At 42.7% G+C, this 14359-nt stretch overlaps 1 protein-coding gene across 4 annotated transcripts in view; it reads right to left on the bottom strand.

Moving 5' to 3' along the window:
• The window catches only part of TAF1B (TATA box-binding protein-associated factor RNA polymerase I subunit B), a 411270-nt gene that overhangs the window by 260940 nt on the left and 135971 nt on the right, over positions 1 to 14359 (bottom strand). For all 4 annotated transcript variants that reach the window (XM_068392341.1, XM_068392343.1, XM_068392342.1 and 1 more), the window contains exon 3: positions 11055 to 11271. In XM_068392341.1, the coding sequence (XP_068248442.1) occupies positions 11055 to 11271 (217 nt within the window). The remainder of the gene's footprint in view (positions 1 to 11054; positions 11272 to 14359) is intronic.

Here is a 14359-nt window from a genome sequence, read left to right as displayed (position 1 = left end):
TCGTCCCAAAGGTAGAGGCTCCGGCAGAGACTCCTCTCGACGCCCTTCCAAAGGGAGAGGAGGGAGGGGAGCAGGCGGCCGAGGTGGCAAACCCTCGGAAAACCAGAAGCAATGAAATGCTTCCGGTGGGAGGAAGACTCCGCCTCTTCCAGGATCGTTGGACCTTCGATCCTTAGGTTCACAGCATCATCAAGAACAGACTAGACTGGAGCTGGATATCACCACCTCCAACCTTCCATCAATTCTTCCAACACTCCACCCCCGTCCTGGAAGAATACGTACAAGAACTCTTGAACAAGAAGGTGATCAAGAGGGTAAAGTCCACCAGGTTCCAGGGAAGACTGTTCTGTGTTCCCAAGAAGGACTCCGACAAACTCAGAGTCATTCTGGATTTGTCCTCTCTCAACAAGTTCATCATGAACAAAAAATTCAAGATGCTAACTCTTCAGCACATCAGAGCCCTACTGCACCAAAAGGCATTCACAGTCTCGATAGACCTGGCGGACGCCTACTGGCACATTCCAATGAATCGCCAGGCCTCCTCCTACCTAGGATTCAGGCTTCAAAGAAGGCAAAACGCCTTCAGAGCCATGACCTTCGGGCACAACATAGCTTCAAGGATCTTCACAAAGCTCGCAAAAATGATCGTCCAACAGCTCCGCCTTCAAGGCGTCCAGGTGATGGCTTACCTGGACGATTGGCTGGTATGGGCCACATCCTCAGAAGAATGCTTGCAAGCTTCAAGAAAAGAGACCCAATTCCTGGAACATCTGGGTTTCAAAATCAACACCAAGAAGTCTCGAATTTCTCCAGCTCAGAAGTTTCAATGGCTAGGAATCCATTGGAACCTTCAGTCACACCGTCTTTCCATCCCTCCGAAGAAAAGGAAGGAAATAGCGGGATCTGTCAAGAGACTCCTAAAATCCAAACGGGTTTCAAGACGCCAACAGGAGCAGGTGCTCGGCTCCCTCCAGTTCGCTTCAGTGACAGACCCAGTGCTACGAGCACAGCTAAAGGATGCATCGGGAGTCTCCATTGCTCGAAGAGATCTCAAGAGACCTCTGCCAACCAGGCTTCGCTCACTCCTAAAGCCATGGTCGGAGGCAAAGAACCTGAAGAGATCAGTTCCCCTTCAACCTCCACCTCCATCGGTCGTTATCCACACGGATGCATCGCTAGAAGGATGGGGGGGGGGGGTCACTCCCCTCAACGACAAGTTTAAGGAACATGGTCTCCCCTATTCGAGACGTTCCACATCAACTTCTTGGAGGCCATGGCGGTCCTTCTTTCTCTGGAGAGGCTGTCTCCACGACCCTCGTCCCACATCTGTCTAACTCTGGACAGCGCCGTTGTGGTCAGATGTCTCAACCATCAGGGCTCAAGATCACCCCAACTCAACCAAATGTTACTGCCCATCTTCCGCCTTGTGGACAAGAAGAGATGGCACCTCTCAGCAGTTCACCTTCAAGGATTCCGCAACGTGACGGCGGATGCTCTATCAAGGACAACCCCGATAAAGTCAGAATGGTCCCTAGACGCAGACTCATTATCCTTCATCTCTCACCAAGTCCCGGAACAGCAGATCGACCTCTTCGCCACGAGCGACAACAAACAACTTCCTCGTTACGTAGCCCCTTACGAGGACCCCAGAGCGGAAGCGGTGAATGCCATGTCCCTGGATTGGAACAGATGGTCCAAGATTTACCTGTTCCCTCCACCCAACCTTTTGCTGAAAGTCCTCACCAAGCTGAGAACCTTCCAAGGCACAGCAGCCCTAGTGGCATCTAAGTGGCCCCGGAGCAACTGGTTCCCTCTAATCCTGGAGTTACAACCCAAGATAATTCCCCTGCCGGACCCAGTTCTATCCCAGCAAGTTCAGAAGTCGACTGTCTTCGCTTCATCAAGGAAAACCAGAGACCTACAGCTCATGATTTTCTCTCCCTAGCCGTTAAGAAGAGGTTTGGGATCTCGAAGAAAAGTTTGGACTCCCTAGAGGAATACAAAACTAAATCTACCAGAAGGCAATACGAGTCTTCCTGGAAGAAATGGGTGTTCTTTGTCAAGGCTAAGAATCCTATGGAAATCTCTATAGATTTTTGCCTGTCCTTCTTTATTCACCTTCATGGACAGGGCTTGGCAGCCAACACGATTGCTACCTGCAAATTGGCCTTGACAAGACCACTACTCTATGCCTTCCAGATTGACCTGTCCGACGACATCTTTAACAAGCTGCCAAAGGCATGTGCTAGACTCTGTCCTGCACCTCCTCTGAGACCTATCTCCTGGTCTCTCGACAAAGTGCTCCAGTTTGCCTCAAGTCTGGACAACGAGTCTTGCCCTCTGAAAGATTTGACTCAAAAAGTTATTTTCCTTTTTGCTCTCGCCTCGGGAGCCCGAGTCAGTGATATTGTGGCTTTATCAAGAGAAGAGGGCCAGATACAGTTTGCTGACACAGGCGAACTTACCCTCTTTCCTGACCTAACGTTTCTCGCCAAGAACGAGCTTCCCACCAAACGGTGGGGCCCCTGGAGAATCTGCCCCCTGAAGGAAGATGTCTCTCTATGCCCAGTAGAGACTCTAAAGGTCTATCTTCGAAGAACTTCAGACTTTGGCGGAGGACAGCTCTTTAAAGGAGAAACATCAGGGTATGATTTGTCACTCAAACAACTAAGGGCGAAGATCACCTACTTTATTCGCAGAGCGGATCCTGACAGTACACCCGCCGGTCATGATCCCAGGAAAGTCGCCTCTTCCCTGAATTTATTCCAGACGATGGACTTTGAGAATCTTCATTCCTTCACAGGCTGGAAATCATTAAAAGTGTTCTTCAAACACTACGCAAAGCAGGTGCAAGAGTTGCGGCGCCATGTGGTGGCAGCAGGTAGTGTGCTAAAACCTGCTGCTTAGTGCTGCGTAGAACAGTGAGTTATTCGGGACTCTAACTCCCTGGGTGCCTGTGTTGACCCTAGTGCGAAACATAGTGAATTTAAGTGCCACCTAGTGACGCTAAAGACTGTTCTTCTACAAAGTGAAGTACAGTAACATAGACTGTAACACGTGTGCCACGTTTTAACAAGAAGTGTATATAAGACAGTACACCCACCGGTCATGATCCCAGGAAAGTCGCCTCTTCCCTGAATTTATTCCAGACGATGGACTTTGAGAATCTTCATTCCTTCACAGGCTGGAAATCATCAAAAGTGTTCTTCAAACACTACGCAAAGCAGGTGCAAGAGTTGCGGCGCCATGTGGTGGCAGCAGGTAGTGTGCTAAAACCTGCTGCTTAGTGCTGCGTAGAACAGTGAGTTATTCGGGACTCTAACTCCCTGGGTGCCTGTGTTGACCCTAGTGCGAAACATAGTGAATTTAAGTGCCACCTAGTGACGCTAAAGACTGTTCTTCTACAAAGTGAAGTACAGTAACATAGACTGTAACACGTGTGCCACGTTTTAACAAGAAGTGTATATAAGACTTTCTAGAAAGACTTTATAGTTCCTCTGGAACTTGTGTGTAATGGCAAGTTTTCCTTTTCAGATTCCACACCCACTTCTTTTGATGTCTTTAGTCTATGTTTTTAATTGCATTGATTATTGTAAAAAATTTTACCTATTTCATGCTAATCCTGTTTTAATGAATAAAAGAGTATTAGGTTACCCTGTGCATCTCATTTTGCCCTCTCTTTCTCATGAAATAAAATACTGTTACAGACTTTTTATTACCCTTTGTTTTGATATTTATGAACAATGTTATAAATTTGTTCTCTTGATGCATGCTCATCTAGATTAAGGTAACTTGTTCCAACACGAGTACACTTACCTTCTCTATCTGGCCCTGGGACCGGCAGGTATCTCCGAGACTAGGTGAGTTCCTCTATCAAGAAACTTCAAGATGTTCCTTCTGTCCATTTAAGACTTCCCTGCCAGGGGGGCAGGAAGCAGTAACATGGTACAGTGGAACCTCTACACACGAACGTATCTATATCCGAATTTTCCAACATCCGAATTTTCCAACATCCGAAGTAAAATTCGAGCAAATGTTTTATTCTACACCCGAATTTTATTTCGACACACGAAGTAAACATTACGCCATTGAGCGTCGAGTGCTCAGTTCTCTATTCTTGTGTGTATCTTGTGGTTGTTCTCTGTTTGGTCTGTTATTAACAGTGCTTATTTTCTTCCTTTTCTCACATTTCCTTTTTGATTTTACCTATAATCATGGTGCCTAAGAAGCTAAGTTTCAGTACAGGAAGAAGGCAATTCTTTCATTAGAATTGAAGCAAGAAATTATAGAAAAACATGAGAGCAGTGTGCATGTGAGTGATACTGTATGGCTAAACAATATGGCCGGAATAGGCCTATGATCTCGAGGATCATCAAGCTGAAGGCAGCCATTAAAGCAAATAACCATCGAAGGGGATCACCATTATTACAAGACATCTTAGCAATACCCTGGAAGAGATAGAACGCCTTTTGTTGATAGGGATAAAGGACAAAGAGATTGTTGGCAACGATCATTTGAGAGAAGGGCCAGCGTGATGAACAGAAAGAAAGAAAAAAGTGAAGCAAAGAAAACCATGATAGCATTAACAAGCCCTTTTAAATAAGACTTCTCTCTTTTTCTGTTTCTCTCTAAACATAGCATTAACATGTTCTTTAAATAAAATATCTATCTCTCTCTCTCTCTCTCTCTCTCTCTCTCTCTCTCTCTCTCTCTCTCGTTCTTCTTCGCTGTTATAGTGTTAGATACGTCTATTATTTTTTTTTCCGAGAGAGAGAGAAAGAGATTAAAACAAAAATGTGTACATATGATGTGTACATATGATGTGTACATATGATGTGTACAAAAATGTGTACATATGATTTTTAACAGCGTCAACGAGTTGAAAAACAGTTAAATGTAACTAAGAAACTAATAACAGCTAATCTGAATTCCTTTATTAACTAAAAGCAATATTGATACAAACACTCCTGTGCGTATGCACAAACACACACACAGGTGCAAAAATTGCTATGCAGTAAGAGAGACGGTCGGGGAGGAGGTAGAGATGGTGACTGTGATAACATACCGTAACTCGTCACCGAAAGTGATGAAAATAAATAATCAAAAGAAAAAAAATGTAAAAAATATGAAATATAAAAATAAAAAAATAAAAAAAATAAGCTAAGTTAGATTAAAATTTCCGTAGTGTAAGTTACGGTATGTTATCGCAGTCACCATCTCTACCTCCTCGCCGATCGTGTCTCCTCGTGCGTGTGTGTGTGTTTGCGCATACGCACAAGAATGTGTTTGTATCAATACAGTATTTGTTTTAGTTAATAAAGGAATTCAGATTCGCTGATATTGTTTTTTTAGTTACATTTAACTGTCTTTCAACTCGTTAATGCTGTTAAAAATCATATGTACACAACAAATTTTTGTTTAATCTCTCATTTTTGTTTAATCTCTCTCTCTCTCTCTCTCTCTCTCTCTCTCTCTCTCTCTCTCTCTCTCTCTCTCTCTCTCTCTCTTTCTCTCTCTCTCTCTCTCTCTCTCTCTCTCAGAAAAAATTAATAGACATCTCTAACACTAACAGTGAAGAAGAACAAGAGAGAGAGAGAGAGAGAGAGAGAGAGAGAGGAGAGAGAGAGAGAGAGAGAGAGAGAGAGAGAGAGAGAGAGTGTATTTATTTAAAGAACATGTTAACACCATGTCTACCTTCTCGCCGATCGTCCGCCTCCTCCTGGCGTAGCAAATCCTACACCTGCGTTGGCCTGTCTCTATGGTAAAGTGGCAATAAAACACATTTTTTATTTATTATTTCTTTATAATTATCTTTTTTACATGCTTCTTTCATATTATGCAGTTATGTTATTGTTATGTGTAATTATGTGTAGCCATTTATTAAGGATTTATTATGGGTTTTTAGGCTGAGGAACGAATTAAATGAATTACCATGTATTCTTATGGGAAAATTCGTTTCTACATCCGAACATTTTCTACATCCGAAGTTGGTTGTGGAACGAATTAAATTCGTATGTAGAGGTACCACTGTATATGCTTATCTGAGGTGGTATGTGACGGAAATGCCACAGGTCTCTGTGGTCATTAGACCAAAGGAATATTGTTTAGAAGTCGAAAGGCACTACAAAAAAGGGAAAAAATCCACGATACATTAATTCTCTGTTACACTTCCATCAGGACGACATGGCTTGAGCCCAAAAATCGGATTATGAGCGAAGCGAAAAATCTATTTTTGGGTGAGATAGCCATGTTGTCCTGATGGACCCGCCCTTGTTCTCTATTCGGCCTTGACAGGCCCCTCCCAATCCTATTGTATCATAGAGGCTGGCATAAATGCCGAAAGGAATGACAATGGTGCGCTCCGGCGGCGTCATCCAAGATGGCGGCCAACATGGCGACCGGATGTTGACGTCGCCGAGTACCAAAACAGTAACGTAGGAGGAGAACTTTGTAACGGCTCCTCCCATAACTTGCCACTTTTCCCCCTCGAAGCGTAAACGCTATGGGGGGTGCAGATAGCTACGTGGCGTGTCAAGCATACGTCCCGTTATCATACGATATCCTAAAGGGAAACCTTATGGGTACTCGCGCCAGAAGTTAGAATTCTGTGAAACCTTTAGTTTAATTCTCTGGGAATATCTACTGTAGTCATATATACCTATTTTATTTTCAGCCTGGCAGGCAAATCTCTTTTCTTATCATGAAACATTTTTTTGCAATGTTAGTCAGAAAAATCTTAGCATCTCGTTTCGCAGAGTGAAAATTTCGTAAACAGATTCTTTCGTGAAGAGAGGTATGAATGTACCTGTATATAAGCTCTTTGTCTGTTTAATAAAGTTTAGTTGAATTCCCCTCATCTCTCTGTCATAACCTAAGAGTACACTCGCATAATGACTTCACCGTCCAACCATGCAAATGAGCTTAGAGCTGGCCTCACTGAGGAGTGGCAATGACTGGACTAGGGGACCAGGCGGCCATTGACCGTTTAATCCGGAGCATGCCAAGGTCGTGTCGGGCTTATATTCAAGCCAGAGGAGGTCACAAGAAATGCTGAGATGGGTTGGATTAGGATGTGATGCATGTGAACTCGCTTATCCCCATGTGGACATTTTCTTTTTTGGACACTCTCCTAAGATCCCTGTTTGTAATAGCTAAAATTGTAAATAAAACTGTATCTGGTCATTAAAATGTTTTATTTTCAAACATTAAAAATGATGAAAACATCTATACTGAACAAAAACCCAAATGAAAAAGATACACCAATGTGTATATGTCAATGAGTTTGCCCGGTTATGACACCTCTCCAAGTAGTAACAATGAAGCATATATATCTTAATGAGTTTGCCTGGTTACAACACATCTTGGTGTCGTAACAATGAGGCATATACAGTATACTGTATATCAATGGGTTTGCCTAGTTACAACATATCTCTGTGCAGTATAAGAAATACATGTACAGTATATCAATGGGTTTAATTGATTACAACACACACACACCATCATAAGGTGTGGGAAATGACACTTCTATATTATAGTATATAAATAGAAAAACCACAGACTATGTGAGGTTTACCTGCAAACAAATAAATTCCAGCTAAAAGGATTTTTTGATGCTGTGTCCCAAGAAAGGGGAAGGTTATAAGAAAAGGAAACGGCCAGTCATTCTTCACTTTCATCCTAGGCTAAAAAGTAACTTCCCTCCTCAATCCAACGCTAATGGTCCTGTGAGAGGAGCCGAAGCAGCTACAGCACCTGGTTTGTAGCTGCACCAGGCCCTAGCACAAAGGTGTCTAGAGGCCTGTGAGTTTATTCGCACAGGTAATGGGCAGTGAATGTGGTCCATCTTTTCCATATGCCTGCCTGGAGTACCTGTTTCACTGAGATTCCTACGGAATGCCAGGGTTACGCTGACCCCTCTGACACCCTTAGCTCTAACCCGAGCACTTCTTGGAACAGAGGAGAGTTGCGAATGTGTATGGCTAATAACTTCTCCTACAGGAGACGTTATTTTTAATCGCCTTCTTGATTCTTCCCGTGCTGAGGAAGATGTGCTACAGGTGAATTCAAGTTGTATGCCTATATTTAAGGTAGCAGCTCATTGCCCTGACAGGACACAAAAGCAGTTGATCAGGATCACTGGAAACCTCTTTAAAGCTCACTACCTAAAATGAAAAGAAACTTGAATTGGAAACTGGCGGATTAGGAATTTTAGGTATGAACTCAGAGATGGATGAGAATAAGACCTGTCTCCAGCGCTCAGTATGAGTCATGCTGAAGGAGAGACCATGAAGCTTGTTAACCCATTTGGCAAGCAAGAAAACTGTTTTGAAGGAAAGATTCCTGTCTGAGGAAGGCCTCAACAATTCATAAGGTGCCCTCTTCAGGGACTTCAAGATCTTAATGACAGCCCAGGGTGATGGTTTCACCTTTATTGTAGGACAGGACTGTTCAAAGCTCCATATGAGCATGGTCAGTTCTCCTGACAAGGCAATATCAACTTCTTTAATCCTAAATACCTGGCTCAAGGCTGAGCCATAGCCTTTTACCATTGATACTGAGGAGAGCTTTTCTCTTAGGAGGTAAAGTACAAATTTAGCTATTGATGGAACAAAGGCTCTGAGGAGAGACACCCATCCCCCAACTTACACCACAGAAGATGGCTCACTTGCCTTTGTACAAAAAAATTGAAGTTTTCGGGAGGTATCCAAACATCTCTCGTGCAACCTTCCTTGAAAAGCCTTTCTCTGCGAGGAGATGCTAGATAACATCAACACGTATAGCCGAAGTGACTCCACTGCGCTGTGGAATATCCGGACGTGTGGTTGGTTCCACAGGTTGGGGAGAGGAGGCAATTCTCTCGGAATCTATTTGAAGAAGAAGAAGAAGGTTCTGTTACCATTGCACCTTGTACTATTTTAGGGCTACTAAAGTTATATTGAGGTTGGGAGTGGAGTGGACTCTACAACACTCCTCATCAAGCAGAACTGCAGAAAAGCATAGGCGTCAAACCCATCCCTGGGGTGATGGAAGGCATCCTCAAAAACTGCTTCTGGGTCTGGCACTGGTGAAAAATATATTGGTTGGTCCAATGACTCAACACTAGGTGTAGGAAGAGAGCCCCACAAACTTCCTTCAATGAGTCCATGAGCAGACAAAGTACTGGCGTTCTGGTAGAAGAGATAACAGGGGAAAGCCCTTTAAAAGGTTTATCTTGTCCAGCCACCATCCAAGATCAGAACTAATGACTGAAGAGGGTCGCTAACTTGTGACTAGTGCCTCTTCAGCTCCCAATGAAGGAACTACAGGTGGAGACAACTGTTCAGAATAAGATGTTCCAGGGAGGCTAAGTGTCCCAGCCATTCTTTGAAACAAAGGGAGAGGCCCCTCTCGAAAGGGTATCAGTCTATCCCGAGATGGGAAGACTTTTCCTCCACCTGTGTCGATGTCCAAAACTAGATAGATTACTCATTGTCTGGGCACTAGGATCAACTTCTTCCAATTTACCATGAAACTTGTCTTGGTGGAGAAGGTCACCCTATGAGTCTAAAAAGATCAACCAATCATGCAGGTAATGCAGAAGACAAATGCTGTTGGAGTGTGCCCATGCCAAAACTAAAGTGAAAACTCTCGTGAAAACTTATAGAGCTCTTGAGAGACCAAAACAAAAGTCTTTAAATTGGTACACTCTGCTTGCGATGACGAATCAAAGATGCTCCTGGAGTAGATATGGGTTATGATTTGGAAGGATGCATTCTTCTAAATGATTGTCATCAAGGAATCTAATAGCCTAAATGCCTGCCTGACAGTGCTTGGAGTCTCCATCTTGAACAAGATTTGTAACACAAACTCATTCAGGGATGAGGGGTCTATGACTGGTCTCCAGCCTTCAGATGCCTTCCCTATGAGAGAGTTAACTGCATAAGCCAGAGGAACTGTTGTCAGCCACTTGGAGAGTGCCCTTCTTCAGCATGGCATGGACTTCTAACTGAAAGGCTAATTCCTTCGCTGATCCCTAGCAGTATGATGATGACTTCGCTAGTGGTTGAATCAGAGTAGGGGGAGAGTTGATGACTGGGATGTAATACAAGACCAAAAAACATTCACAGTTCACTGTTTCATCCACATGATAGCACCACCTCATCCATCGGGGTTGCAGGCATCCTACCACAAGTGGCCTTGTAGGAGGACTAAGACCCTTAAAGCAAACGCTAAGCTCAATTTCCTCTCTCGAGTCGGTTGCGCCCTTGACCCTGTCTGTTCTAAAAGGGCTACTGCTGTTCAATCCCATACCTCGAAATGGAAGGGGTGGGAAGAGTGTCTTTCTCAGGGGTAGGCCTACATGCCTGTCTGGCTAGAGACAATGATCTTGAGCAGCTGAAAGTGGAGGCGGACTGTGGCAACTGAAAGAACACTACTTAGTGCAAAAGCAAGTCCTGACTCACCTTTCTCCACTTCTCAGCAATCTCTTCAGTTGGAAACGGAGACCCTTAAACGACGCATTGTGGAGATTTAGTATCTTTCCCTGGACAATCTCCTTATGTAATCTGGAGGCTACAGCATCAAGCCTCTTCAGTACCCAGTTTGCCTACTGGTTAGTGGAATGACTGGTAAAAAATTTGACGACAGTGGACCCTGTGAGGACAATGTCGTAGAAGGCCCTTCACTTATCAAAGCCCTTCAGGTTCTTGGTGTCAGCCAAAAAGCCCACCGTACCAGACCCGTTGTTGTCAATCCAAGAAGAGGCCTGAAGGGTGGTTCAGAGGTAAGGGGGAGGGAGAAACCACCTGGGTGACATAATACTTCCTCTAGCAAGAAAAGGCCGGATAAATCAACCTGAGTGACTTCCCTATCCTTAGAAAACCCTTCCTCAAAGATTTTCTGTGATAAGCCAAATCGCTATGTCAAGGCATTCTCTAATTAAGAGAGGGAAGAGCGAAAAAAACTCAAAACTAAAATATGAGCAATGTAACATGCTGGTGTAATTCATAAAAAATTCAAGAGGTTTATTGTGTTAGAATAACTGACTGTACTGTACATTACATTAACATTCTTACTTTTTATTCTGCAATGTGTCCATTTTTAATTTTATTGAATCTGTTTCTTGAGAATCTTCTTCCTGAGAAAATGCAATCCCTGTGCGCTGTAAGTACCATATCCACAATTCAAAAATAATTTTTTCAAAGCGATGAGAAGCACCAAGAGAGAGCAAGCTTTTGGTCCAACTGTGTAATATAATATTGTATGTTTCAATTCTTCCCAATGTAGGTTCCTCTGTAAATAAAGGAAAATAAAATAAATTATCAAAACCTAGTTTCTAAAGCAAAATAAATTACTTTAACACTATTCTTTCAAATAAACGAAAAAACTAAACCAATAATAGAAAAATAGTTCTCCCTAGCAAGGCTATGTAGCAACCCAATACAGAACACAAGTTGTTACAACATAGAGTCATTCACTTCAGCCACCTCAAATATAAACAAATTAACCCTTCAAAGTCAGTAACAGATCCATCCAATAAAAAAAATTAAAGTTATGGGGGCTTTTCATTAATTATGAGGAAGTATTGATATAAATAATTCTAATTTAAAATTCCATTTAATTCACCCAGTAATAGGAATTTAAGAAAATGGTGATTAGTAATACCAATTATAATGTTTTTCTCTCCAAAAAGCTCAATAAGTAGAGCAAAAGGGAATCGCATATCTACTAAACTTAATTCTTCAGCCTTCCCTACCAAGTTGAAGATTTCAGTTGCCACTCGCCATGCTGGTAACAAATTAGTTACTAGTGCTTTTAGATCACCTCCATCCCTAGTCTGTTAGTTGATGCAGGTGAGTGGCCTCTGGACTTATAATGCCACTCTTCTATGATAACATACTGATATAGGTTATAGATGCTTCCTAACTCACGGGCCTTTCAAACTGCCAATGAAGATGATTTCTTTTTCTACTATTAGATTCACTCTAAACCCAAACGGCTTATAGATTAAGAGTCAAACACATGCTGCATACCTTGACTTTTTCCATAAAACAGCAGAAGGTGGGATTCTATTATTCACTGGGGAAACAAAAGATGACTGTGACTGACGCCAAGATCCTTTAATTATTTTGCACTTCTGGTAAGTTAAATGATTTTGTACAGTACATCAATTTCTATGGTACACTGTAAATGCAATCCTTGTAGATCTATGTAGAACCTAAATTTCTGGTGACCACCAAGAAACTGGTTGTCAAAGGAACAAGCCAGTCATCTATGAAATGGAATGCCCTCCAGCTTCTGCATTACCTTCTACCTTAATCAGTTCTTTAAATTTATGCCAGTCGCTTTATCCGAGCAGCAATTGTTAGTTTGAATTACTACTGGTGCATGATCAATAGTATATCAGCCACCAAGTGAAAGTCAGCAAGATAGTTAAGAGCTCACTATTGAAAGGCTAATGCATGACAAAGAACCTGTTAGGATGTGAGTAGTCTCCCCTGTATCTAGAACACTAATAGTGATGCTCGCAGATTGGCCTTTGAGTTTGCTAAGACATCTCCCCATAATGGATGTCTGCTGTTCAAATCTAGATAATGAGGGAGTTGATTTATCACCTCAGCCACATCACCATAAGAGATACAGTCATTAGGAGGGCAATTAAATGAACATATGGTATATTCCTAATTAGATGTACAGTATTCCCTAGCCATATTGTGGCTCATGTTTTACGGCCTCAGTGCATTGCGAGTTTTTAAATAAATATGTTTTTCAATCTTGAATATTTTCTGCTAAAATACACAAACCCGTGTGATACAAGAAAGTGTAGATTCTGATAGAAACAGCAAGTCGCGACTTCCTACATCATCTGTACTCAAGTGAGATCTTACTCGGTACAATATTGGCTGACATGCAGGAGTCAACCAATGAAAGCAAAGAGATTTTTATCCTACGAGCTAATTGGTCATGGAGCTCAGCATCTCCTCACAGTATCTCACCATGCAGCTTCTCCAGAATGCATATCATTTGTATTTGTGCCATGTTACAATTACAGTCAAACCTCTCACTACGAAAGAATCGGCTTACAAAATTTTGCCCCTGCGCAACGAGATGCGGAGAATTTTATGACTAGCATTACGAAAAATGTTTCGGACAACGAAAGGAGGTATGGTGTGAGAGCCCGACCGTGTCCGAGACTGATGTTGAAATTCGCACACTGCCAGCCCGTAAACTCGCTACCATCCTCCTGCGTTCTCATTGGTTATCACTCTACTCAGATGCTAGTTACCACCATGAGATCCTGCTCTCCTATTGGTCAGCATCTACTGTACTGTATCCCATCGTGCATCTACTCATTAGCGTTCCTACGTCTTTTCGTTTTGGCTGCGGTATCGTACGCAATGACTTAGTGTTTGTGATTTTACTTTCGTAACAATTGTACAGTACTGTATTGTGTGTGATATTACGTTACATTATTACCTATGGGTCCCAGAGAGTTACTGATATCAAGGGAAAGAAGAGGATTATGCTTTCCATGGAGATAAAGATGGAAATAATCAAGAAATACAAGGCTGGCATGCGGTTAAGTGTGCTCGCTAAGGAATATGGCTGAAATCCACCTATGATAGGAACAGTCATGAAGCAGAAAGAAGCAATCAAAGCAGCAACACCTTCTAAGGGCATGACTGTTTTCTCCAGCAAGAGGAGCCATATCCACAATGTGATGGAAAGACTGCTGCTTGTCTGGATAAAGGACAAAGAAATGACTGGAGACACTATCACTGAAGCGATAATCTGTCAGAAAGCCAGCGCTATTTTCTGTGATCTCGTGCTTGCTCAAGTAAAAGCCGACGCAGGAGAAGGACCATCGAAGCAAGAACCCCCAGAGTTCAAGGCTTCTCGTGGGTGGTTTGAAAAATTTAAGAGACGTTCAGGCATTCAATTGGTGGTGCGTCATAGGGACACTGCAAGCTCGGACACGAAAGCAGACGAAGCCTTTGTTAAGACGTTCGATGAGTTGACTGTGGGGGAAGGCTATATTCCCCAGCAAGTCTTCAATTAAGTTGAGATTGGGTTTTTTTTGGTAAAAAATGCCTTGTCGAACGTACATCATGGCAGAAGAAAAGAGGCTACCTGAGTATAAGCCTATGAAGGATAGGCTTACCCTTACACTCTGTGCAAATGCCTGTGGGGATTGCAGGGTGAAACCCTTACTGGTGTATCACTCAAATACTCCTCGAGCCTTCAAGACCCACAAAGTCACTAAGGAAAATCTAAATGGGTTGTGAAGGGCTAATGGAAAAGCCTAGGTAACAAAACAATTGTTCGTCGAGTGGATAAATATTAGTTTTGGCGCGATTGTGAAAAAGTATTTGGAAGAGAA

This window comes from Palaemon carinicauda, chromosome 18 (assembly GCF_036898095.1).
Source record: "Palaemon carinicauda isolate YSFRI2023 chromosome 18, ASM3689809v2, whole genome shotgun sequence".
Lineage (NCBI taxonomy): Eukaryota > Metazoa > Arthropoda > Malacostraca > Decapoda > Palaemonidae > Palaemon > Palaemon carinicauda.
This window is presented reverse-complemented; position numbering and strand designations above follow the sequence as displayed.